This window comes from Quercus suber, unplaced genomic scaffold (genome assembly GCF_002906115.3).
Source record: "Quercus suber isolate HL8 unplaced genomic scaffold, Cork oak 2.0 scaffold_209, whole genome shotgun sequence".
In the NCBI taxonomy this organism is placed as follows: domain Eukaryota; kingdom Viridiplantae; phylum Streptophyta; class Magnoliopsida; order Fagales; family Fagaceae; genus Quercus; species Quercus suber.
Window position 1 is genome coordinate 331465 of NW_027069667.1, and position 24871 is coordinate 356335.

Below are 24871 nucleotides of genomic sequence, written 5' to 3' on the forward strand. Positions count from 1 at the left end.
TTTGGGAAGGAGAAGACAATAATTAACACCAAAAATAGTCGTGAGAAAGGAAGTGAACGAGAGGATTTAAACGACATATTTAAGTGGAGTTAAAATTTTTTGCACTTGCTAGTATTGATTTGCCAGTCTGGCAGTTGTTTCGGCTGCAAACCCTTTTGTTTATCACTAAAATGGAGGAAAAAAAAGTGGGAGAGAAAAAGGAAGGGAGGATTATATTTAAATTTGGAAAAGGAAAAAAAAATGTATTCCTGAAGAAATTTCTTATAGTTGAAAACAAAATTAAAACTTTGATGGTGGTTAACTTGTACTATCTAGTTAAACTTAAACATGTATTACTCCACAACTCTCATTTGGTTTTTCAGCCATCTCCCTCCAAAATTGTTTATCCTCCCTGCTAGCAACGAAGAAAAGAAGGCATTAGAGCAACAACGCAAACTAGGCGATCACTATCTACAATTTGATAATCAAATTATTCGATCTGAGTTTATAAAAATAATTCAATTTTCACAAATGGTCATATTTTTAGTACATGAACTTTTCATAATTTTTTGTCATCAAAGTTTTTGCACTAGAATAGTAAAATGGATCCAATAGGTTTACACTTTATTTTATATATTATTTTTTTTATTTAATTTATATGTTATTATAAACATAAAATAAAATAATTTTATAAACATATGTATAAGCAAAGTCTTTTTTTAAGAAATTTTATAAAAATAACATTCTAATTCATACTAAAAATGTGTTATATTCAAATTAAAATGTCATAATTATAAATTATTTTATCTTAACATATACCATTGAGAAAGTAGGTTAAAAATGATGTGGAAATATGAGACTAATTAACAGAACTAGTAAAGTAAAATTAAGAGATAAACAAATTAATTTTATGTTAACACACCTCCAAAACATGACCTTTGAGGTTTTCTTTGCTTTGATTTTTGATAATGAATGTAATTCCTTTTTTCATTATTTATTTTTAATATTTTTTCCACAAAGCCCTTTGAGCGATAATTTGCTTCCATACATTCAGACAATAGTAAGATACGCAGACATGAGTAGAAAGAGGGCAAGATCAAAGAAGCGAGAAAATAGATGATACCAAGCATATGATCGGCTAGTTGATAGCAACGGCGTGGTGTCCAATACACACTCAAGCTCACCCTCTCTCTTCAGCAACTCCATTTAAAAGATTGTCTTTTTGGGGTAAACTGGTCTATATTTTTTACGTCATATTTCGATTTGATTCCTAACTTTTTAATTGTGTTAATTTGGTCTCTAACCTTTCGGTACCATATCAATTTAATCAATACCGTTATTTTTCTAGTGAAAATTACTGACGTGACTAACGACCAAAATAAAATTTAAAAAAAAAAAAAAAAAAAACTAGTTTTCGTTGATGTGGTAATAAACTAATTTTTTATTTTGGTCACTAGCCACTTTAGCAATTTCTATTTAGGAGATAACAGTAGAGACTAAATTGACACAATATTGGAAGATTAGTGACCAAATTGACACAATTAAAAGGTTAGGGACCAAATTAAAATATGGTGTAAAAAATAGGGAACAAATTTGTAGCTTAGCATTATTTTTTTTTTCTTTTAAACTTATTGTTTTTGTTTTTGTTTTTGAAAGGCTAAAAACTACGGCTTCTTGTTAAATGTTTGGATGTTTTAGATGATTGTTTGTTGTTATTTGGGATATTTTTTGATATAAGGGGCCAAGAATTTTGTTTGGCGGGCCAAGTTTAATTTTATTGGGCCCAAATTTGGAATGAACCTTAAATATACTTGTAGAAAATTTTATTTGCCAAAATGACAAGGCCAAAGAACAACTCAGAGATCCCTACAAATAGAAAAAGATTGTAGTCAATTTCATAGTGACCAAATGAGACTCCTTTTTCAATATTAATTAGGGATGGCAAAATGTACCCAACCCGCAAGTACCCGGTTCAACTCGACCCTAATGGGTCGGGTTTTACTTGGCCCGTTTAACATTAGGGTTGGGTTTGGATTTTCATTAAAAAACCCGAAGTAGGTTCGGGTATTAGGCATATTCGACCCAAACCCAACTTGTATATATATATATATATATATATATTAATATGTATATATTTTTTGAACCCTAAGATCCTAGTATAAATACCTTATTTCTCTCAAACCCTAGTCTCGCTTCTCTGTTTGCCTCTCCCTCACTCTTCACACTCACACAACCGTACTCTCATTCTCACTCTCAGCCGCTGAGTCAATAATGCTACAAATTTGTTGGACTTGTGATACTATTTGTTTTTTTTTATATTTAGCAGGTGACTTTAGCTATGATTTATTGATTTATGATTAAATAGTTATCTTAGCTAGGTGATTTATTTATTTATAATCTTAGCTATGATTTATTGATTATAGATTTATAATTAATAGGTGATTAACTGATGTATGATTTAGTTATGATTTATTGATTTATAGATTTATAATTAACAGTGATTTATTGATTTATGATGAATAGCCTATGATTTGGACTAATTTAACATTTGGGCCACGTTATATGGGCTTGAAGCTACACATCATAGGGCTTGAATCTAGGCAAAAATGAATTTGGGCTTCAATTCAATTTTTAAAATTTATTTTTTGGTTGAGCCACGATTTGGGCCGTGGAATGGGTCCAACTTTGGTTGGGCTAAACGGGGCCCGTAGGACCCACGGGGCTTGACGAGGCTGGTCTAGGCCTTGTATAAAAAACTCATTTATTAAATGGGCTGGATTCGAGTAACAGGTCTGGGCTTGGGGAGTGGGTTCGGGTATGAAAAAGCCCAGCCCAAACTCGGCCTGTTGCCATTCTTAATATTAATGCAATGGCCATGGTCCTCGTGGTCCCCTTTGCCTGGCCAGCCCTTTGAAATTAGGAGCATTTATGATTTCTATTTTATTTGGCACATTGTCAAGTGGTCCTGCATCAAACTCTCTTATTTTCTATATTTGTAATTAAATGTTCTAATTATTCTTTCTTTTTAGTTATTATTTTTCTCTCTACTTCTTCATCTCTTGCCTCTCTCACTCTTCTTCACTGACCTCGCTAACCGCCACAACCATCAATGATAACCATACAAATCCAAAGCCACCACCAAGTACCAACCACTGCTGCCACCCATAGCCACCATCAGTAATTGTTTATGCTAACTAAAAGTAAGGCCAATGTTGACTCAATTTTTTAGACCCAATTTTAGCTAAATTAGCTCTAACTAAAAAACTGAAGAAACTGAAAAATAAATAAATAAATAAATAAATAAAAAGAAAATTTTCAATAAAGAGATTATATATATCTTGGCGATATCGTACAAAGTATTAGTCATGAGTACTACTTTGTGAATAGTGAATACACATTACATATTAATGAAGACCAAATAAATGTTAAATACTATGCACTCAATTTTATCAAAGTCGAGTTCACATTGCCACATCAGTGGTTACTGCATATACCTCGACTTTGGTTAAATCGAGTTCCAAAAGAGATTATATAATTAAATAACTTGGAAATTAGGTTTTTTAGCAATATAATTCACAAAAACCAAACTTTTAGCAAAATAGGCATTTTCTAACAATTAGGCCTGCCTACTACAATAACCACCAAAAGTATCATATTTGATTCCTTTGATCCTTAAAGAAAAAACCAAAGTCGAGTTCACATTGCCACATCAGTGGTTAACCACCAAAAGTATCATATTTGATTCCTTTGATCCTTAAAGAAAAAACCAAAGTCGGTTTCACATTGCCACATCAGTGGTTATCTTCTTCTTCTTCTTCTTCTTCTTCTTCTCTGTGTGTGTGTGTGTGTGTGTGTGTGTGTGTGTGTGTGTGTGTGTGTGTGTGTGTGTGTGTGTGTGTGTGTGTGTGTGTGTGTGTGTGTGTGTGTGTGTGTGTGAGAGATTGCCTGTTTTGTACATCTGTTTAAAAACTGAAAATTGTTGTTTGAAAATATTTGTAAAAATACGTGTGAGTGAAAAAGTGTGTAAAAATACGTATAATGTTGTTAAAAAATTGAAAATTGTTGTTTGAAAACACAAATCAACTACGGCCTGCCTACCTTTTTTTTATTTTTTGGAGAGAAAGGCCAGCCTATCTTTATTCTTTAAGGATCCAAGGAATCAAATATGATACTTTTGGTGGTTATTGTAGTACGAGATTACTACAGAGATTCTTATCTTTTTTTCACAACCATAACTTTAGAGTTCCTAGTCAACATTGTTAGGATATATGTGTTTTCACTTGTTAAGAACATATGTCACTTATTTATGTAAATTGGCTAATCCTTTGACAAAACACACTCTACTTGTAATTGGTAGTTTTAGGTGTTTTTAATACTTCAAGAAACCTTGTTTCAAGTTCAGGTATTAAAGCCATGCAAGTCTGTCCAAGAATTAAGTGAGAAAGTGCTGAATTTTAAAGCTCGATAGCTGCTCGACACCTCCTCGACACCTGGCTTTCTATCGAGCTCTTCAACTGATTCTTATCGCAATCTCGATAGCTTCTCGATAGCTGATCGATCGATCGAGAAAGCTTCTGTTCCCTCGATACCTTCTCGGCACCTTCTCGATAGCTGTATCTGTTGAGATTCATTAAACCTCGATACCTTCTCGACATCTCCTCGATAGCTGCTATCTGTCGAGGTTACGGGAATTCAGATTTCTATTTTTGGGTCAGGGTTATGTATTTGTGTAGGTTTTCTTTTCTCACAACCCTAGACCTATATAAGGCTTATTTTAAAGGCCGTCACATAAGAGAATACAAGGAGAACATATGCAAAAGGTGACCGATGCCTTATTATCTCTGAAAGAAGCTACTGCGTCTTTGCGCTTTAGGGTTTTGTAACCAAATGCTTCTTGATCTTCATTGTTAATGAAGTGAAGAATTTTGCAGCCAACATTCTTCTTACTTAAGTTGGTGAGTGAGTCACGTACTGGGATTCGTGCAAAGGAGTTAGTCACGTACTGGGATCTGTGTATCATAAAAGGGTAGCAGTCATATATTGAAGAGTTTAGAGGTTCTGAAGCGGTAGAAAGTGTCTACTGTGAGTTCATCTACGGGGATTGTAGAGTCTAAGGACAAAATTTTTGTATTAGATCTGAAACTTCTCTTTACTATAGTGGATTGCTTTTCGGGAAGGTTTCCCCCCAGGTTTTTTACTGTGAAACTGGTTGGTTTCATTGGTTTTCCTGGGTCATCATATCTTGTCTTATTTATTTTTTCCGCTGCATGATTTTGACATGATATTGATGTTTGTTTGTTTTAACAAGTTTGATTCATAATAAATCTAATTAACAACTTGGGTTTAAAACTTGTTAATTCTATCAATCGGGGTCTAAATTTCCCAACAAGTGGTATCAGAGCGGGTTCACTCTGATTGGATTAATTTCCTGAGTGTGATCCATTGACCCCTGTTGTCATGGATAGAGGACAATCTTTATTTATACCTCCTTTATTTGATGGAACTAATTATGCGTACTGGAAAGTTCGTATGAAAGTGTTCTTGCAGGCTCTAGGTGAACAGGTATGGCAAGCTGTTGAAGTTGGCTGGATTAAGCCGAAGGAAGCACCTGTGGATTGGGATGATGCAACAATTGTAGCTGCAAATTTCAATAGTAGGGCCTTGAATGCTTTGTTCTGTGGGGTGACTAATGAAGAATTCAAGAAAATATCATCCACGGAAGTTGCCAAGGAAGCATGGACCATTCTTGAGACCACCTATGAAGGTACCAAGGCAGTAAAGACTGTGAAGCTTCAACAACTCACTAGTAGTTTTGAAGAAATAAGGATGGAGGAGGATGAGACCTTTGATGAGTTCTATGCCAAACTCAAGGATATTGTGAATTCTGCTTTCAACCTTGGAGAATGTATTGCAGAATCCAAAATTGTTAGGAAAATCCTTAGGTCCTTACCTGAAAGATTCCATGCCAAGATCACTGCCATTGAAGAAGCAAAGGACATTGATCAAATTCCTTTGACTGAGCTTGTAGGGAACCTTCAAACCTATGAGATGGGATTAGGCTCAATGGGAAAAGGTGGAAAGAGTAAAAACTTGGCTCTCAAGGGTATAGAGGAAGAGATTGAGGACTCTGAAGATGAAGATGAAAGTGAAGATGAGGATGAGGATCTATCCTTCATAACTGATGAGATTATCAAGCTTCTTCAGTTTAGGAAAAAGGATAAGGGCAAACCTCCTAGGAAACCTAAATCCTCTAGGAAGGGCAAGAATGAGAAACCCCTCATCCAATGCCATGAGTGCAAAGGTTTTGGTCATATGAGGATAGAGTGTCCAAACTACCTCATGAAGGAAAAGACCAAGAAGTCAAAAGATAAAGGGTTGGTTGCTACCTGGAGTGATACTGAGGATGACTCTTCTGATGAGTTTGTGGATGAATGTCGTCAAGTTATGGCCTTTGCTGCCACAACCGATAAGGTGATTGTGGAGAGTGCTAGTGACAGTGAGGATTCTTCTGATGATGAAGTACCTAAGAAGATGACCCTTCAAGAAGCCTATGATAAGCTATGCACTGAATTCATAAAATCTGAAAAGACTTCTCATCTTTGTAGAAAAGAGCTTAATGAGGTAAAAACTGAAAAAGCTAATATGTTAGTCCAACTGGATGAGACTACAAGGTTAATTGAGACTCTTATTGTGGAGAACGCCTCATTAGAAGAGAAGGTCAAGAATCTTGAGGTTGAGCTTAGTCAAGCTAGAACTCAAATAGAGAGGATGTCTAGTGCAAAGCTTGATGAGGTCTTGAGTGCTCAAAAGCCTAGTTCTGATAAGACTGGCTTAGGATATGCTGTTTCCTCCAGCCCCTCCTCATCCACGGCTTCTGGATCAAGGACTATCTTTGTGCCACAATCTGAGAAAGGTAATAAAGGTATGAAATCCAAAACTGATTTGTCTAATTCTAAATCCTTTGTTAAACCTCATGTTTGTCACCATTGTGGTGTTTCTGGACACATTCGTCCTAATTGCTTTAAGTTGTATCCTCATAAGCAATTGTCCAAACGGTCACAGGTTTCCTCTCAAGGACCTACACCTTTGTTTGGAGAGTTATTAAAAGTCTTGAGCTTTTTAACTCAATTTCAAGAGAATTCTAATTCTTCTATGTCCTTTAGTAGACATACTAGGACACGTGCCTTTTCATCTTCACGGCCAAAGACTCGTGCTGTGTGGGTGAGAAAGGAGCCTAAGACTTAATTGTCTTTTCTGTTTGTCCTCTGCTTTGATTCTTTCTATCTAAAGTAGGACTTTTTGCTTGATTTCTTATCTGCTTTTGGAATCATGCTTTCATGCATCTGCATATTTCTATCATGTTTTCATGCATATGCATCTTTCTTTCATGCATACATGTTGTTTATCTGTTTTTGTTTGGTTGTTTAGTTTTTATTTGGTTTTCTTTTCAAAATAAAAATAAAATGGAAAAATCAGAAAAATACAAAAACAGTGTGTGTTTGTGTACTTTGGTACTTGTGTACCTTGGATGGCCAATGAAACAAAGTTTTCTAAACTTTGTATCTCTTGTAGCTTAGATGAGCATCTCTATGCACAACTAAGCAAGTGAGCTTTGTGGCTCTTGTTTGTGATGAGTAAGATTAGGTTATCTCTTAAAACTTAACACTCATATCACTCTTTTTGACGGGTAGGACTAGAAAATCCTAAGAGAAAGGCATAAATAACCATCTCACCACTGTTGCCCGCCAATCATAATATGACACCTGTATGCTTCGGCATAGCAAAAGTGCAGTGTCAAAGACATTCGTATGCTTCGGCATAGCAAAAGTGCGATGTCAAATGCTTAACATCTTGGGTATTTCTTTTCTCTCTTTTATATGCCCATGTATGATATGCAAAAATAAAAGAAAACATGCAAAGAAAATAAAAAGCAAAAAGATCAAAAATGCTTTAAATATGGTTGCAAGCGTGTATTCTAGGAGATGTGGGAGTTATAGGATGTACCTCAAAGGTGATAGTCCCCATCAAACAGTTATGATTATGTGTGAGTTAAAGTTATTTTCTCATATCTCAGATCGTCATAACATGTATACACATATGCAATCTTGCGATGTTTTTCACACACAACACGTAATATTCTTTGCTACTCTTAATACATGTGCAGGTACAATGTGATTTGGCAATCACAAAGGTTTTACATGTGCTAATGTATGCTCACTAAACTGTCTTGACTTGTTTTTGAAATATAAAATTGGTTAGACTTGTTGTGTGTGTGTGTGTGTGTTTTGGGATCTATGTGCTTAATATTTTTATTAAGAGTTTTGTCTTTCACATGTTTTGCATCTTTCTGTTATCTTGTCATCCATAGCATCTTGTTTCATTACATTCATGCATTTATATGGATTTTTTGTGCCCCCTTGATCATCCTTGACCATCTTTATATTTCTCAAGTGAAGCTTTCTAGCTTCTTGTACCTTTTGTCAATCATGACAAAAAGGGGGAGAAATTGTGGAGAATATGTGGTTTCTTTTTAAGGTTCTACATGTTAGGGGGAGAAATACATTCCTTTATAAGGGGGAGTTGTGTTTCATCTTGTTAAGGGGAGTGCTTACCTCCTTCTTCTTGTACCTTGGGTCTTGTGACCATGTTTACATACATTGTGCTTATCTTTGATATATATATGATGATGTATGTTTTCTTTCACCTACCTTTACATGTGTTGTTTCTGTTCTATCTTTATACACATGTTTTCTATATCTGTATGCAATCTATTATTTCTGTTTCATACAAAGATGCCTTAATGAGTTTTGTTTAAAGTATTTCAGAAATACAGGTTGTCAAAGTCTACTTGTCATAAACTCTCTTCTTGCAAAAATTTTCAAGAGTTTGTGTTAGGATAGATTTTATTGTATTCAACAAGTGAGTATGAGTTGAGTGATTTATGACTTCTCTCATATGTTTATTTGTTTATTGTGGTTTTGTCACGGATTGCCAAAGAGGGAGATTGTTAGGACATATGTGTTTTCACTTGTTAAGAACATATGTCACTTATTTATGTAAATTGGCTAATCCTTTGACAAAACGCACTCTACTTGTAATTGAGTAGTACTAGGTGTTTTTAATACTTCAAGAAACCTTATTTTAAGTTCAAGTATTAAAGCCATGCAAGTCTGTCCAAGAATCAAGTAAGAAAGTGCTGAATTTTAAAACTCGATAGTTGCTCGACATCTGGCTATCTGTCGAGCTCTTCAGCTGATTCTTATCGCAATCTTGATAGCTTCTCGATAGCTGGTCGATCGATTGAGAAAGCTTCTATCCCCTCGACACCTTCTCGACACCTTCTCGATAGTTGTATCTGTTGAGATTCATTAAACTTCAATACCTTCTCGACACCTCCTCGATAGCTACTATCTGTCGAGGTTACGGGAATTCAGATTTCTGTTTTTGGGCCAGGCTTATGTATTTGTGTAGGGTTTCTTTTCTCACAACCCTAGACCTATATAAGGCTTATTTTAAAGGCCGTCACATAAGAGAATACAAGGAGAACATATGCAAAAGGTGACCGATGCCTTATTCTCTCTGAAAGAAGCTACTGCGTCTTTGCGCCTTAGGGTTTTGTAACCAAATGCTTCTTGATCTTCATTGTTGATGAAGTAAAGAACTTTGCAACCAACATTCTTCTTCCTTAAGTTGGTGAGTGAGTCACATACTGAGATTCATGCAAAGGAGTTAGTCACGTATTGAGATCCGTGCATCATAAAAGGGTGGCGTTCATATATTAAAGAGTTTAGAGGTTCTGAAACAGTAGAAATTTTCTGCTGTGAGTTCATCTACGGGGATTGTAGAGTCTAGGGACAAAGGTTTTGTACTAGATCTGAAACTTTTCTTTACTATAGTGGATTGCTTTTCGGGAAAGTTTCCCCCTAGGTTTTTTACTGTGAAACTGGTTGGTTTCAGTGGTTTTCCTAGGTCATCATATCTTGTCTTATTTATTTTTTCCGCTGTATGATTTTGAAATGATATTGATGTTTGATTGTTTTAACAAAGTTTATTCGTAATAAATCTAATTAACAACTTGGGTTTAAAACTTATTAATTCTATCAACTGGGGTCTAAATTTCCCAACAAACATCAACAAGATTGAGGAAAAAGTAGTGGTCACAGACACTCAAAAAGCACTTTTATTTAATTATGAACCGGATATTGATTACACGTTACAATCCAAGCACTCGTTCATCACATTATTGTAGAGACAAAGCCATGCACTTAACCTAGCCATTCAAGTCACCATCCTGTGTCATTCTCCAAAAAAAAAAAAATTCACCATCCTGTGAGTTATTGCAAATTCTAAGTTCTAAGTTCTAACATCATAGATTCATAGCTGACAAATTGACCCATTTTCCATAATTTAACATTTCAATTCAGTAGAGCACGAGAGAGGTTCGACCAGTAAGGACACGATATTTTTCCGAGTGTCTCGGTCTTGAACCCCAAACCCATCTCCATATTGGTAAAGGCTATGTGCCACACGAGCATTATTTGTTGCAATATTGACAAATGATTGCAGCATTGGCAATTGGTTGAAGCATTGCCCATTTATTTTCTTCCAACTCTTGTTTATCATGTCTTTGATGTGCTTCTGTGCAATTTCTTCTGAAACATCAGCTTCTCTCATATAACATAGGATTGATGAGGGAACATCACCTCTTGCTCTCTCAGCCTGTTTCAAGTCACTATTCCAATTAGTTTGTTCTAATATGGACATAATAATTAATCAATGTTCTCTATAACCAATAAAGAATGAGTAATACTACTACAGCCCTAGACTATTTTATAATATTTTTACAAATTATTGATGTGACAAATTCTTACTAGTTCTAATCTAGACTTGCCAATGACATCACATTTTTATCTACCAATAATTATTTAGAAAATACTAAAGCTACATCAGTAGTTTGTAAAAATGTTGTATATGAAAAGAGTAATTACCACTGAAGTCCCCAAATCATTGCAGAGTCGAATTATTATAGATATATTATACACAATTTCTTGGTTTTTCTCCAGAAAATCTTCCATCCCGTTTGTTACCTCATGTCCCATGGAAAAGAATTCGTGGACCAAAAGTAATGGGGCGGTCGATGAAATCCATCCATTACTTAGATATTCTTGCAGGGATGGAGTGTAGCCCATGTTGTACCACTTTGCTTCCACAAATAATGCATTACAAAAATCTGTCCACTATCAAAAAAGAAAAAAAGAAAAACATATTCACTATAATTTCAATAACGATGATCTTTACCTATTGTGTATATATGTATTCCAATTAAACATGATGAAAAATGACCAAATGAGTAAATTCCAATTATTATGGAGAATGAACAGATGAGTACCCCTTTTTTAAGATGAGGTAAAACTTGGTTCCAAGCACCCTTCTCCTTTTGAATTTCATTAGCAATTTCATTAGTAGTATTGTAGAGAGCTAGGAAGCAAGTCTTCATGCACTCTGGAAGCTGTTGAGTTTCACTAACATCCCACCTGAATTAAATATTTTGGTAAGAATAATTCTTAATATTGTAAAACAATTATTTGCCAATTTTTATAGATTTAGGCCCTTTTTTGTTTTGGCATAAAATATCTTTTGAAAAATGTTTTTTTTTTCAAGCTTTTAAAATCGAAATCATTTTCCCTTGAACAAAAAAAATATTTTCTTCAATTGAAAATATATTACTCATTTTAGGGGATGAGTAAACATTTTGACTCATTTCAATCTTAATTAAAAGAATAGAAAACTAAAAATAAGATAAAAATTAATAACCAGATTTTTCAAAATGAAAAATATACCCTTAAACCTCCAAAACACCATTGAAACATTCAAAATATCAAAATAACGACTAACCACAAAAATGCCTCTAAAACATCTAAAATGACAAAAATACCATAAAAAAAAATCTAAAATGGCAAAAATACTCATAATATCTCCAAATTAACCAAAATACCACTGAAATACCTCTAAATCCTTTAAAACAACCAAATTATCCATTAAACCTTCAAAATGACTGAAATAGCCTTGAATCTAAAAGTCGACCCAAATATTTTCAAATCTAATATGATTGAAATACCCTCTAAAAAAATAAAATAATAAATATACCCCCTAAAAAACCATTAAAATGATGAAAATACCTTATAACACCTCCTAAATAACCACATAAGCCTCAAAATTATGGGAATCAACTCCAAACATTTAATAGTTTCTCAACAAAAACATTATAAGTATCACTTAGAGGTTTCAATTGTTTGTACGTATGTAATTATCCTTGTGAATGCTAGTTCAGTTGATAGCTTTTGTTAATTATTATTTTTATTTACTTTTGTTGTTACACTCTTATTTTGAATATGCTTATTAGTGTAATTTTTAAAAATTTTATTCTGATTGTGCAGGTTGATTTAAGTTATTTTATTAATATGTTAAAGTGGGAAATCAAAGTTTTTATTTTTATATTTATATTAAATATAAATATAAAATTTATGATTTTTCATATGAGACCAACTCCTACAAATATTTTTTGAGCATTTTCAGGAAAATAACTAAACATTGGAAAACAAATAATTTTCCTTTAAATGTTTTTACAATGAAATAAACAGGGCCTTAAAGTATTTTTGGTCCTCAATTTTTAGGGATGATTTCATTTGGGTCCTCACACAATTTTTTGTCTCATTTTCTTACTTGTGTGCTTCATTGTTATCCTTGCCAACACCTAATTGACAATAATTACTCGCATGACCTTTGTTTATTTTACCACACCCCGCTCCCCGGCGGTCTGGTTGCAAAGAAACTAAGAGGGGGGAGGGATGAAGAAAAAGAAAAGAAAATTACTTTCATTTTCATTTAATTATTTTTAGAGTAAACTTAGTAAGGACCAAAGTAAAACAAAAAACTGTGTGAGGACCAAAATGAAACTAGCCCAAAAGTTTAGGACTAAAAGTATATTTAACCCTATTTTATATTGAAAGTTTTCAGAAGTGATATTTTGCAATGTTGACCTATTTACGGCATTTGTGAAGTGCTTTAGTTCTTCCAATGTGCCATAAACATCATAAACATCATCAATTATCAGCATCAGAATAATGACTTTCGTAAGCCATTTTCTAAAACATGTGTACTCAGGCTCGAAAGCAAGGCCGACTGAGCACATAAAACTTTCGGCTAGTCTGTCTCTTGCAAAACTCAAGTTCTCTGTGAGCCCCAGATTTCTCCACCACCTAAATAACACAAAGGTACAAGTAATTAAGTTCTTTTTCTTCATGCTAATTAATATTTTGTGCAATGCAAAGTAGTTTGGTGTATAAGATATATGTATATATATTCACAAATCACATTATTCTTTGGAAGCTACCTGGATGATTCCCTTAGATCTTTTTGAAGTATGGCTTGAACTATGTTAAAATGAAGTTTAGCAAGTTCAAGTAAGCTAGAGTTCATGTGACTGTCTTTCTCAAATGAATTGATGTGCCATTTGACGTCAAACCACTGTACTCTCCTTTGTGATGGAAGTTCCAAAACATGAACCACTTGCTTGGCAAGGTCACTATCTAAACTGGAAATGCTTTCTTTGAGAGTTGCAGTTGAGAAATCTCTAGCCACATCCAGAATGTTTTCACCTTCTAAACCCAAGTGTGAAGCCTCCAAAAGCTCAAGCATTTCTTTGATATTTGTGTTTTCTTTGAACAAACCAGTTTTTTCATCCATGAAGCCTCTAAACATATCTGAATTGCACAGAATGTACTGTTGTTAGATATTAGGACTTCAAACAACAACCAAGTTTTAATTTCTAAGTTTTTTGGGGTCAGTTATGGATTTTCAACAGATTAGTTAGGATTGGTTACATAAATGACATGATTTAAATTCGAAGATTATTTTACCTTGAGAAACTTCGTAACCATGCAGCCTAAAAAGCCTAAAGCATAGTGCAGTAGTGTAGAGATCCTCTTCTGGACTAGACATTTTCTTCTTAGTGGATGCAATGGTGTCTAGAGCCTCTTTGATTTCCATATCAAAGTGGCTTGCTAGGCCTAACTTGTTTACGCTGTCGATCAACTCAAACGTTGGCACAGAGTCCACTGCATTCGCAAATATTATCCTTACATCTTCTTTAAATTTCTGTACCCGTCTTTCGTATTCTTGGCCCTGCAAAAACACCATCGTCCCAAAACTTAATCGTGTTAGTGAAAATTACGTGCAGAGGGGCTCTCTGAAGATGAAAATGGACAATAATTAAAGAATAGAGTTTAGGAAACAAAATTCCAATTACCTCCACATTCATTTTTAGTCATTCCATTGATTTAGTAAGTCATAAAGTTTTAAAATATGACATGTGAATGATCTTACGGATCGTCATATAATAAGTAAGAAAAAATTCATTTAAACTGATTTGGAAAAATACTCTATCTATAATGAAATAACTTGAATATTTGGGATTTATTTACACGCACCTACAGGGGCGTAGCTACGTGTAAGGGTGGTGGCCCCCCCAAAATTTTGAATTTTTTTTTAAATATATATATAATTATTTTAATTTTTTCAAAATTTAGTCTACAAAAATAAGAGTTGGCCCCCCCAAATATTTGATTTAGTCCAATGATGCTCTTAAAAAAAAATTAGTCTAATAATTATAGAGACATAACATTATTTTTCACAATTCTATTTTTTTATTGTAAAATATGTTCTTATATCTGTTAAATATTTGATAAAGTTTTGCACTAAACATATTTGAATCTATATCTTTTTCAACCAGTTATGTGACAATTAACAAGTTATTGACTCATTAAAAAAATAATGTCGCTAAAACTATATATGAAATGTCTTTTTAGTTACTACATAATGGGTTAGAGCAAGATAGCATCAAATATGTTTAAAACTTAACTTATTCCTCCAAGTTTTGGATCATTTATGTTTTTAAAAATTTCATTAGTTCAATTGAAATATTTTTTACTTTAGTATAAAATTTGATAATTTGTATCGAAAATGAAATTTTTTTAAGAATTTCACTATATAAAAATAGTAAAAATGAATTTTATTTTATGAAAGATCGCCATCAAATATAATTTTGATTAAAATTACTAAGCTCTTTTTGTTTTTGTTTGGTGTGTGTATATATAACTTATCAAATAAAAAAGCGTGTTTATATAATAAAAAAGCGTGTGTATAAGTGTATGTGAGGATTGTCTTAATAAATATATTAGAGTTGCAACTTGGCCCTCCAAACGAAAATTTCTAACTCCGCCCCTGCGCACCTATATTCCCTATTGATGAGTTACAATTCGAGAAACAAATACAATAACGTGTTAAGAGTCATATTTTACACTATAGAAACTAATTGCATAAGAAGTTATTATCATTTCTCTATGGTAGAGTATGAAATAGAACAGAAAAAGAAGCCATAATTATTTTTCGAAATAGAAGATGAGAGGACCTGTTGACACAACATCAAAGTTGTGAAAAAAAAAAAAAATAGTAAGTCTTTATGAAAGGGACAAACGTTTACTAAATATTGACCATATAAAAGTTGTAAAAGTTGTGGCGCAAGAACTCTAATTACAATAATATTCTCATATAAGATATTTAGAAAGGATTCTTACGTCGTATATACTAGAAAGAGACTGTAGGCAATCATAGTTCCATATGTTTGGCTTATAATTGGCAGATCGTCGTTCATGTACGATATCATTGGCTTGAGGCTTCATCTCGGATGATGAAGTTTTCTGCACAGATTGCAATTGTTTCTTACTATCCATAGTGATGGAATCACCTAAAAGGAAAAGCTAAAGGAAAATTTAAGAAAGTTTGAGTTGAGGAATGCAGGGTTGATGGATTTTCGAAACCTATTTTGGACTGCTTTATATAGGCAATGAGGCGTACAAAATGACAAAAATAAGAAAAGGCCATAACTAATAACTACGGAAGACCTTCTATCTTAGAAGGAAGTGGCGGAACCACATACTGTTGAGTTGAGTGGGTGCAATGCACCCACTCAAATTTGAAAAAGGCATGGTATATTCAAATTATGGAGAATTTTGGATCTTGTTATACCACCTTTTAAATAAATTTTGTGCTATCAATTATGAGATTTTTTATTCTCAAAAAAAAAAAAACAATTGTGAGTTTCTTTTAATATTATTTTTTAAATAAGGATCCTGTTGAGATACTGGTACTATTGATCGATATGTATTTGTTGTGTGTAGCAAAAAATTATAAGTTTATTTCAGTAATAATTGAAAATAAATAGCAAAAAATTTTGGTAAATTTAATCATTAAACACATATTTCTAACATTTTTGTTTGGGCAATTTTCATAGCTTTCTCATGGGAGAGTAAAACAAGCTAGCTTTTCAAAAAATTATCCTTTGGAAATTTTATATAAATTTAATTCTAATACCTACCTTTTGAAGCTTGCAATGTCATATCTATACATCTGACATTTAAATTCTAATGAAGACTCAAAACTCGAGAACGAGTTTTTTTCCAACCCAAGGGAAGATGATGCAAATCAGTTATGACATTTTTTTTCTCTCTTCCTAGTTGAATTAGGATTTTATTTATTTTTATTTCCCTAATTAAGTTGCTTTCTTTTCTCTAGTAGAGAATAGCACTTTATTATTTCTTTTTCTTAAAGGAGTTAGGAGAACTTTTTCAATAATTGCTCCTTAATTACATGGAGGTGGTGATTTATTAAATTGTTATCAATAAAAGTTAAATTTGCAAGGTTTTCTCTATTCTTTTGTTTATGAACTCCAAGTTCTTGTAGAACTTAGCTAAGTTTTATGTAGTTATTGTATGTGTATTACTGATTCTGCTTATACACTCTCATAAATATTTAGATTAAGTTAGAGTAGAATTTCTATTTTGTATAAAAAAAAATAAAAAATAAAAATAAAAATTCTTAATTCTCTAGCTAAACCATAGATGTTTACATATATAAAAGACCAAAGTTGTAAGACTTATGTTCCAGTCAGCACAGAGCCGTGGTCTCCTTGAAGTAGATGAAAAAGAAAGGAAGGAGTAAATAGTTGTCAAGTTTTTTTTGAGGAAAAAATAGTTGTCAAAGTTGGAAACGCAATTCTTACTTCAATGTTCAATGGGATGGAATATGACCTCCTCACTTAAAGCCAACAAATTAAGGGACACGTATTATCTCTATTCTCAAAATAAAAACAAAAGACACATCTTTTGCTTTTATATTTTGTAAAAGTGGTCCCAAAAAAAAAAAAAAATCTAAATGTTCTCACCAGTCAAACAAGAGAGAGAAACAGGGATAAATTGACAAAAAACTTGTTACTTACTCAACATTTGTCCCTTCCCCCTCTCTCCACTCATTGTGAGTGGCGTGTATTATGATACTTTCGTGACAAATTCTAAGTAACAGATTGTTACGGGTTCTTATTGGTGGAGTAAAAAAGTTATTTTAGTTGTAAGTTCAAATGAGAAACAATAACAACTAACCACCTATGATTTGTTGCAAAAGTATTGTGAAAATGCTATGAACGTAATACTTCCCTAGTATGTATTAATTCTATATGTTGTCCCAATTTAGTTGACTAGTGAATCTTGAGAGATCTCTTTAAGTTCCTAAGCGTCCTGCAACTGTAGTTTACTAAAAGGAAAACATTTTAAATCCATTTGGGGAGGAAACTTTATACGTTTTTAGACCCCTTAAAATATAAGTTGTTTAACCTAGTTATTTAGCCAAGTGATTACTTGGATAAATTATTCAAATTTAGGTTAACACATTCAAATCATATCATGTAAGCAATGTAGAAATATAAAGAACACACGATATGATAACTTAGGAAAACCAAACTGGTAAAAAACTTGGGGAGGATTTAACCTAGCTATTCTCAATGTAAAACAGATCCACTATGGAAAAAAATTGAAGTTTGTACAATAAGACTTTGACCACTAACATCTTATTGCTACCTCGAATAGAAAACTTACTACCACGACCATGTGACAGCTCTGAGTTCACGAACTATTTCTTTCCTTGATCCATTGCAATTACAAGTACTCCCACTTATGACTTTGAGACTCTACTCAAAGGTTTCAAATCTTCTTTAAGTTTTCTATGCAACAACTGAAGAGATCACCAAGTTTTTGACATGAATCTTGATCTTGATAACCTAAGTGTGTATAAAGGTAAACACCTCTAAATCTCACAAGAGATTCAACACACGGCACATCAAAGTCTTCTAAAATGTAGCTAGGGTTTTTCCTTTTATACTTGGAGTAAAACATAAAATCCTACACATCAAACGGGCTTGAGCTGAGTTGGAAATTCTAAAAAAAATAATTTGCACGAGATTCGATCGATCGAGCCTTGCAGATTTAAACCAACAAATCCTGCAATTACTTAATTCCAACTTTACAAATAAACACTTTTTGAGCAAGCCTAAACCTAAACTCAATGTTTTCATCATGGTTTGCTAACATAATATATAATAACGTTCTAATACATTTAGTTCCTAAAGTCTTAGAACCTAACAAACTTTAACCTAACTTTCCTGGAAAATTTAATTTGGCATTTGTTGGAATGCTTTTACAGACATGTTCGACCCAAAACTATTCGAAATTAAGGTATTTGTTGGGAAATACTTTAATTAGTGTATGGTGAGAGATTTTGAGGATTTTCAAACTTGGAATTTTTTTTTTTTTTTTGGGAAATAATGATAATAATTGTTATAACTAGTGGCTTAAATTTGAGGTGCATCAACTTGTGCCACATAGGTTTTATGTTGGGCATGTAATGGACTCCAATTGAATAGGCATTACGCCTTAAATGACTTAAGGAATATTATTCCTTATAGGGCACTTGTACGTACTTCAGCAAGACCTAATACATACATACATACATATATTGAAAGCTTGAAATTGTGTTAAAACACAAGAGCTTATTTAGACTCCTAATTAAAAGATTACGACTAGATTGCTTGTAATCTGACTTATCTAAGTGCGAAACAAAAGTAAATGAAGCGCAATAAACTGATAAAACTACTCTAGTGCATAAGTATGAACAATAAGCATTAAAAGTAAAGCACAAGAGTAAGGGAAGAGAGAATGCAAACACAAGATACACGCCGATGTGTTATCAAAGAGGAAACCGAAGAACTCGGCAAAAAACCTCTCTGCCGCCCTTCAAGCGATAATCGATCTACTAAATAATCAGTTGGGATATATGGGTTAGCAATAGACTCTCAAAGCCTAATCTACCCAATGTGCCTAAACCCTTCAAGCTCCTACTCTAACAAAGCTTCTCGGAACCGTGTCTTGTCTAACTTTCCGGATCCCGCAATATGCCCGATTGCATTCGCCAAGCCTCAGCGACTTCTTTTGGCAATTCCCCAAAGCCTCCCAAGTTCCAAAACACTCTCTACACTCTAAAAAAGTGTGGGTTGTGTTTGGGTACAAATCTCCTCTCAAGGTATGACAATGAGAGAGAGAAGGAGAAGATGCTACAATGATTTCTCACTAAGGATGAGTATCTCTCTCTCTAAAAGGATGGATGCATGTTGTTGAAAACCTATCTAGGGTTTTTATCTCTGAATGGCCTCTCATACATTTATGGCTAATTAGGGTATATATAGTATGGATGAAGGGTAAGAAAGTCACTCTTAAAAATCCTCTAGGCAGAGAGTTTCGCAACTACCTCACGGGAAGGCCTTACCCGCCAGACACTCACAAAAACAATAGCTTGGCATGACTCTTCAGCTTTCAGTCATATACTCCTCACATGGCTCTTTCGCGGGTTAGCTTCTCGCGAAATCCACTGATTCTTCATTTAAGCTTGCGTCTTCACCAACTTCATACTAAACCCAATACACTAAAATCCCACAAAATACAAGGAACAAAATTGTAGTAATTACAACACATTTTGTCATGGAATAAAGCCAATATAAAACATAGTTGTAAATCACAACTTTACACACACACACACACACATATATATTTTTTCAATTATATTAGTGTTGCAGTATTAGAGTATGCTTCTCTATTCTTTGGTATTTTGGGGCCAAAATGGCAAAATACCCCTTTTGCCGAAACTTTCCAGCAAAATACCCATGTCTGAAACTATTTAGGAATATGCCCCTGTTTTGAAACTTGATTTTTGGAAAATCGAGTTTCAATGAAAAACTCAATTTGGAAAAAATCGAGTCTCTTGAAAAAACCAGCATGGAACTTAAGTTCCTTGAATGGAACTCGAGTTCCATGCTAGTTTTTTTTTTAATATATATATATATATATTTTAAAGTTTGATTGCCTATAACTTAGTTCCTTGAATGGAACTCGAGTTCCATGCTAGTTTTTTTTTTTAATATATATATATATATATATATTTTAAAGTTTGATTGCCTATAACTTGATTTTTGCCAAGTCGAGTATTTCATTGAAACTCAATTTTTAGAAAATCAAGTTTCAAACATGGGGCATTTTACTGGAAAGTTTCAGCGAAATGGGTATATCCTCATTTTGGCCGGTATTTTTGTATAAACTTCTAAGTGGTGACTTTTATCTTGAGATTTTAAGGTTTCTCTAGTCACCTGATTTTGGTGATTGAAAGCCTTTTGGCTTTGTAATCCCCTTCTTTTGTTAGTGAAATTTTCTTCTCAACACCGTGTAGCCCAAAAGCTGAACCATGTAAAAGTGAGTAAAACTACCCATTGTTATTTGGTTATATATGCAACAAATAGATATTTAATTACACTTCTACCATTCTCAACAAATTGGTATTAAAGCTTCCACTTTTACAAAAATAACAAAATGTTTGCTGGTAAAGGTTTTACATAAGGATGCTTTCACCCAATGTACTTGGAGATATATATTTCACCAACCCAAAAGAACATATGTTGAAACTAAAGTAATTAAGGAAATAAAATTGATTTAGTAAAATGATAGAGACAGTGGAAATAGAAGGACCCATGTTGTTAAAGTGTAACAACTATATTTTTACCAATGTAGATAAAGGGAAAATTAATTGTTTTCAAAGATAGGTGAGGAAATTGTGAATTACCCCAAACATAGAGGGACAAAAGGGGCTTCTGCCCTTTTTGGGAAAATTAAATAGGAAAATTCCCCCCTTCTCAAACTAAATAGGGAAATGCCCCTCTTTTGAAAATCGAGTTAGAAAAAAAAAATTCTAAAACTCTATAGCGGCGTTTTTTAGAGAGCCTATAGTGACATTTTAAGGACCTATAGTGACGTTTTTTAACTCGATTTTAAAGAAATCTAGTTATAGGTAAAAAAAGAGGCCACTATAGGTTGATTTCATTGCCTATAACTCGATTTTATTGAAGTTGAGTTAAAAAACGTCACTATAGATCTTTAAAACATCACTATAGGCTCTCTAAAAACGTCGCTATAGGGCCTAATTCGATTTTTAAAAACTCGATTTTCAAAATAGGGGCATTTCCCTAATTAGTTTGAGAAGGGGGGCATTTTCCTATTTAATTTTCTTGAAAAGGGCAGAAGCCCCTTTTGTCCAACATAGAGAATGGAAAGTTTTTTATTTGACCGAATGCAATAACAATGAATGTTCAATGGGTCTTAAATAGATTAAAAAAAATTAATTCAATGGGATTTTAATATATAATTCATTTTATTTAATCCAATTAAAGACCAATCATGATAAATTAATCATAATTACATGGTTTTAGCCTTTAATGTTAGAATGCATATCAAACGTTGAAACTTGATATGGCTTGATCTTTTGATCAAATGATCTGATCATCATATTCAGCATGTCATTTTTATCGTTGTGAACTCATATGTATTTTGGAATAGAATTTTTGTTCATTGAATGGTCACAATGACATTCTAACACCAAGACTGTTTTAAAATTACAATGTTGCCTTGAGAGAATGCCCGATTTCAAAATGGGATACCTACAATTATCTTGCTAAAACATCAAATAGGCTCATTATGTGAATTTTATAGAAATTAAAATATATCCTATATGAATGGACATATAATTACTTATTTGAGTACCTCCATGGATTGTCACCACATAATTCTTGTAAGGAAATTTTACTTTCTGGTTTAACAATGATGGAACTACTTAATTTATGCTCATGAATCCGAGGTCAGCCTAAAAGCATGCTGTAGCAAGCAGGGATGTGCATTACTTGAAATTATATCTTTTGTACAACTACCCGAATTGTTATGTCAATAATACTATTCCCAAAGATTCTCTCTTATGGTCTGTTTGGTTGGATGGAAAATGGGAATGATGGAAAACGGTGGAGTTTTCCCTTATTTTATATAGTGAAAAAAGGGGATAGAAAAGAGGGAGAATGGATTTTTTACTTGACCCACCAAAAACCATCCTCCCAAATTGAGAGGAAAAGTGGATAGAAAATGTATTTTTACATGTGATTTACTATTTTACCCATATTACTTACAATTTAAAATATCATCTTCTTATGTAATAAGGGTATAATAGTAAATTTATTAAGATCACATTTTCTTTCTTTTCATTTTTACACCCCCCGACCAAATAAAATAATGTGAGAAAAAACTAAAGATTTTTTATTCTTCCACTTTTCTATCCTATCTCTTTTTAATTCTCCCAACTAAATGGACTCTTAGTATTGTCATACACCTTTACTCCCTTACACTTTGGCTAGATGGTGCCAATTCTTCCACTCCAATGCTCAAACAATTTGTTTTCCAGGGCAAATATTGAGAGCACATTCATTGTCAATAACCATGGGGGCACTCCTGCCTTTTGAAACAATGGAGATGTGTAAAGCTTAAGATACTTAGAGAAATGTTAAAGAATACCCTAAGGGCATTGGTTTAGGAACTATTTTTAGAAATATTTAATGGGAAAATGATAAAGCAATTTTGTTTACGGCTTTTTATATTTTTCATAAAATTGATATTAAAAATTTTCTAATATAGTTTATTAACAATTGTTCTAAGAGCACCCGTTAACATGACCTATATACTTATACTCATTGTGTGGTAAATCCTTGACGAAAAACACAAAGGAGGCTTCATAACTCAAAGACTCAATAATGGGACAAAATTGCCCTTTGCCCTTTTTGGAAAAATTAAATAGTTTTATGCCCCTCTTCCCAAACTAATTAGAGAAATGCCCCTCTTTTAAAACTCGATTTATGATAAATCAAGTTAAGCCCTATAGTGGCGTTTTTAAGGAGCCTATAGTGACATTTTAAGGACCTAGAGTGACGTTTTTTAACTCGACTTCAATGAAATCGAGTTATAGGCAATGAAATTGACCAATAGTAGCGTTTTTTTACCTATAACTCGATTTCATTGAAATCGAGTTAAAAAACATCACTATAGGTCCTTAAAACATCACTATAAGCTCCTTAAAACACCACTATAGGGCTTCAAATTATTTTTTTTTAACTCGATTTATCATAAATTGAGTTCTAAAAATGAGGCATTTCCCTAATTAGTTTGGGAATGGAGAGTATAAAGCTATTTAATTTGCCCAAAAAGGGCAAAGGGCAATTTTGTCCCTCAATAATGGAAATTTGGATCTAGATTAGTAGCTTGAGTAGAGATTGACGATGTGCATAGGAGGTCATAAGTGATCCCTGTAAGAAGATGTTGAATTGGGTCTATTGTAGTTGTTTAAAATTAAGAACAACATCATCTTTAGCGGGTTGAGGAAGTGTGGTTATATGGGTTCAAAACTTCCAAAATATTATCAACTTCCAAATGAGGTTGTAGGTTGATGGATTTTGACCATTTATCCACAAAACAACAACAATAATAGTAATAATAATGAGTTTTGACATAATTATTAAATGAGTCATGAACTATATATTCACGGGTGGTTTTCCCATCATATAGAGAGGTAAGTCGAATACACATGCAATTTTTGTTTTGTTTTGGTTTGTTTGTTTTTGTTTTTTTGTTTATTTTTTTTGTTTTAGAAAAAGGAAGAAAAGATGCATGAAAATTAATTAGTGTCAATGTTGCCAATCACATTTTGAGTTTTTTGTGTTTGTGGGCCTGTCAACTGATGGATAAATTGGCTGTCCTGACTCCTGAAAATGAATTGAGTAATTATTACGTGCTACGGAGCATAGTGACACGCTCCTTTTACATTTTATAAAGAATCTCACAAATGGGTGAGGTTTATTATAAATGTGAGATAAAGAACTACTGCATCATCATGTTTCAAGGAGTGGTGACTTCAGAAATTTTTTTCAGGGTGTTCCTCAATAAACATAAATTATACAATCTAATAAAAAAAAATTTGTATATTAACAACAACAACAATAAAAAAACATGCAAATACATAAAGTTTATAATTGCCTTCTACGTGATTTTCTTATCAAATATTTGTCCATAATTTTAGCAAAAGAATAAATAATAAACTATAAGTTCATTGAAATATAAATAAAATTATTAATTATTGTTGTTTTATTAATTTGTTTGTCTTTTATAAACAATAATTTGTTATATTATTGTTTCATTAATTATAAAATTATTAATTATTATTTAGCCTAACATAATTTAATTTGTTTGTCTTTTATAATGTATTGTTTCATTATTGTTTAGTCTAACATAATTTAGTTGTTTAATTTGTTTATCAATTGTCTTCTATAATTTGTTATGTGTATAATTAATATATATAACGTAATTAAAAGTCGAGTGAGTCAATCAAGTGATAAACCTAAGCCTTAAATTATACCCATGTCATAACCCAAACCATAAACCAAGGCCCTCCCTTTAATTTAATTTAATTTTTAATAACTTTTTTTCTCTATTCCTTTGTTTTCTACGTCAGGTCTCTTTTTTTTTTTTTTTTTTTGTTCTTATACTGAAATGGTTGAAGTATATTAATTAGATGGGAAAAAAAAAAAAAAAAA

At 32.8% G+C, this 24871-nt stretch overlaps 1 protein-coding gene across 1 annotated transcript; it reads right to left on the minus strand.

The window, feature by feature from the left end:
• Nucleotides 1–10187: 10187 nt before the first annotated feature.
• LOC111988873 ((E,E)-alpha-farnesene synthase) lies at nucleotides 10188–15826 on the minus strand. Its single transcript, XM_024020681.2, has 7 exons — nucleotides 15615–15826; nucleotides 13899–14163; nucleotides 13373–13742; nucleotides 13020–13238; nucleotides 11369–11513; nucleotides 10968–11216; nucleotides 10188–10698 (listed from the first exon to the last, which is right to left on the minus strand). Exons 1-7 carry the CDS (start codon nucleotides 15768–15770, stop codon nucleotides 10387–10389), a joined length of 1716 nt encoding a protein of 571 aa, XP_023876449.1. The 5' UTR covers nucleotides 15771–15826; the 3' UTR covers nucleotides 10188–10386.
• Nucleotides 15827–24871: the final 9045 nt, after the last annotated feature.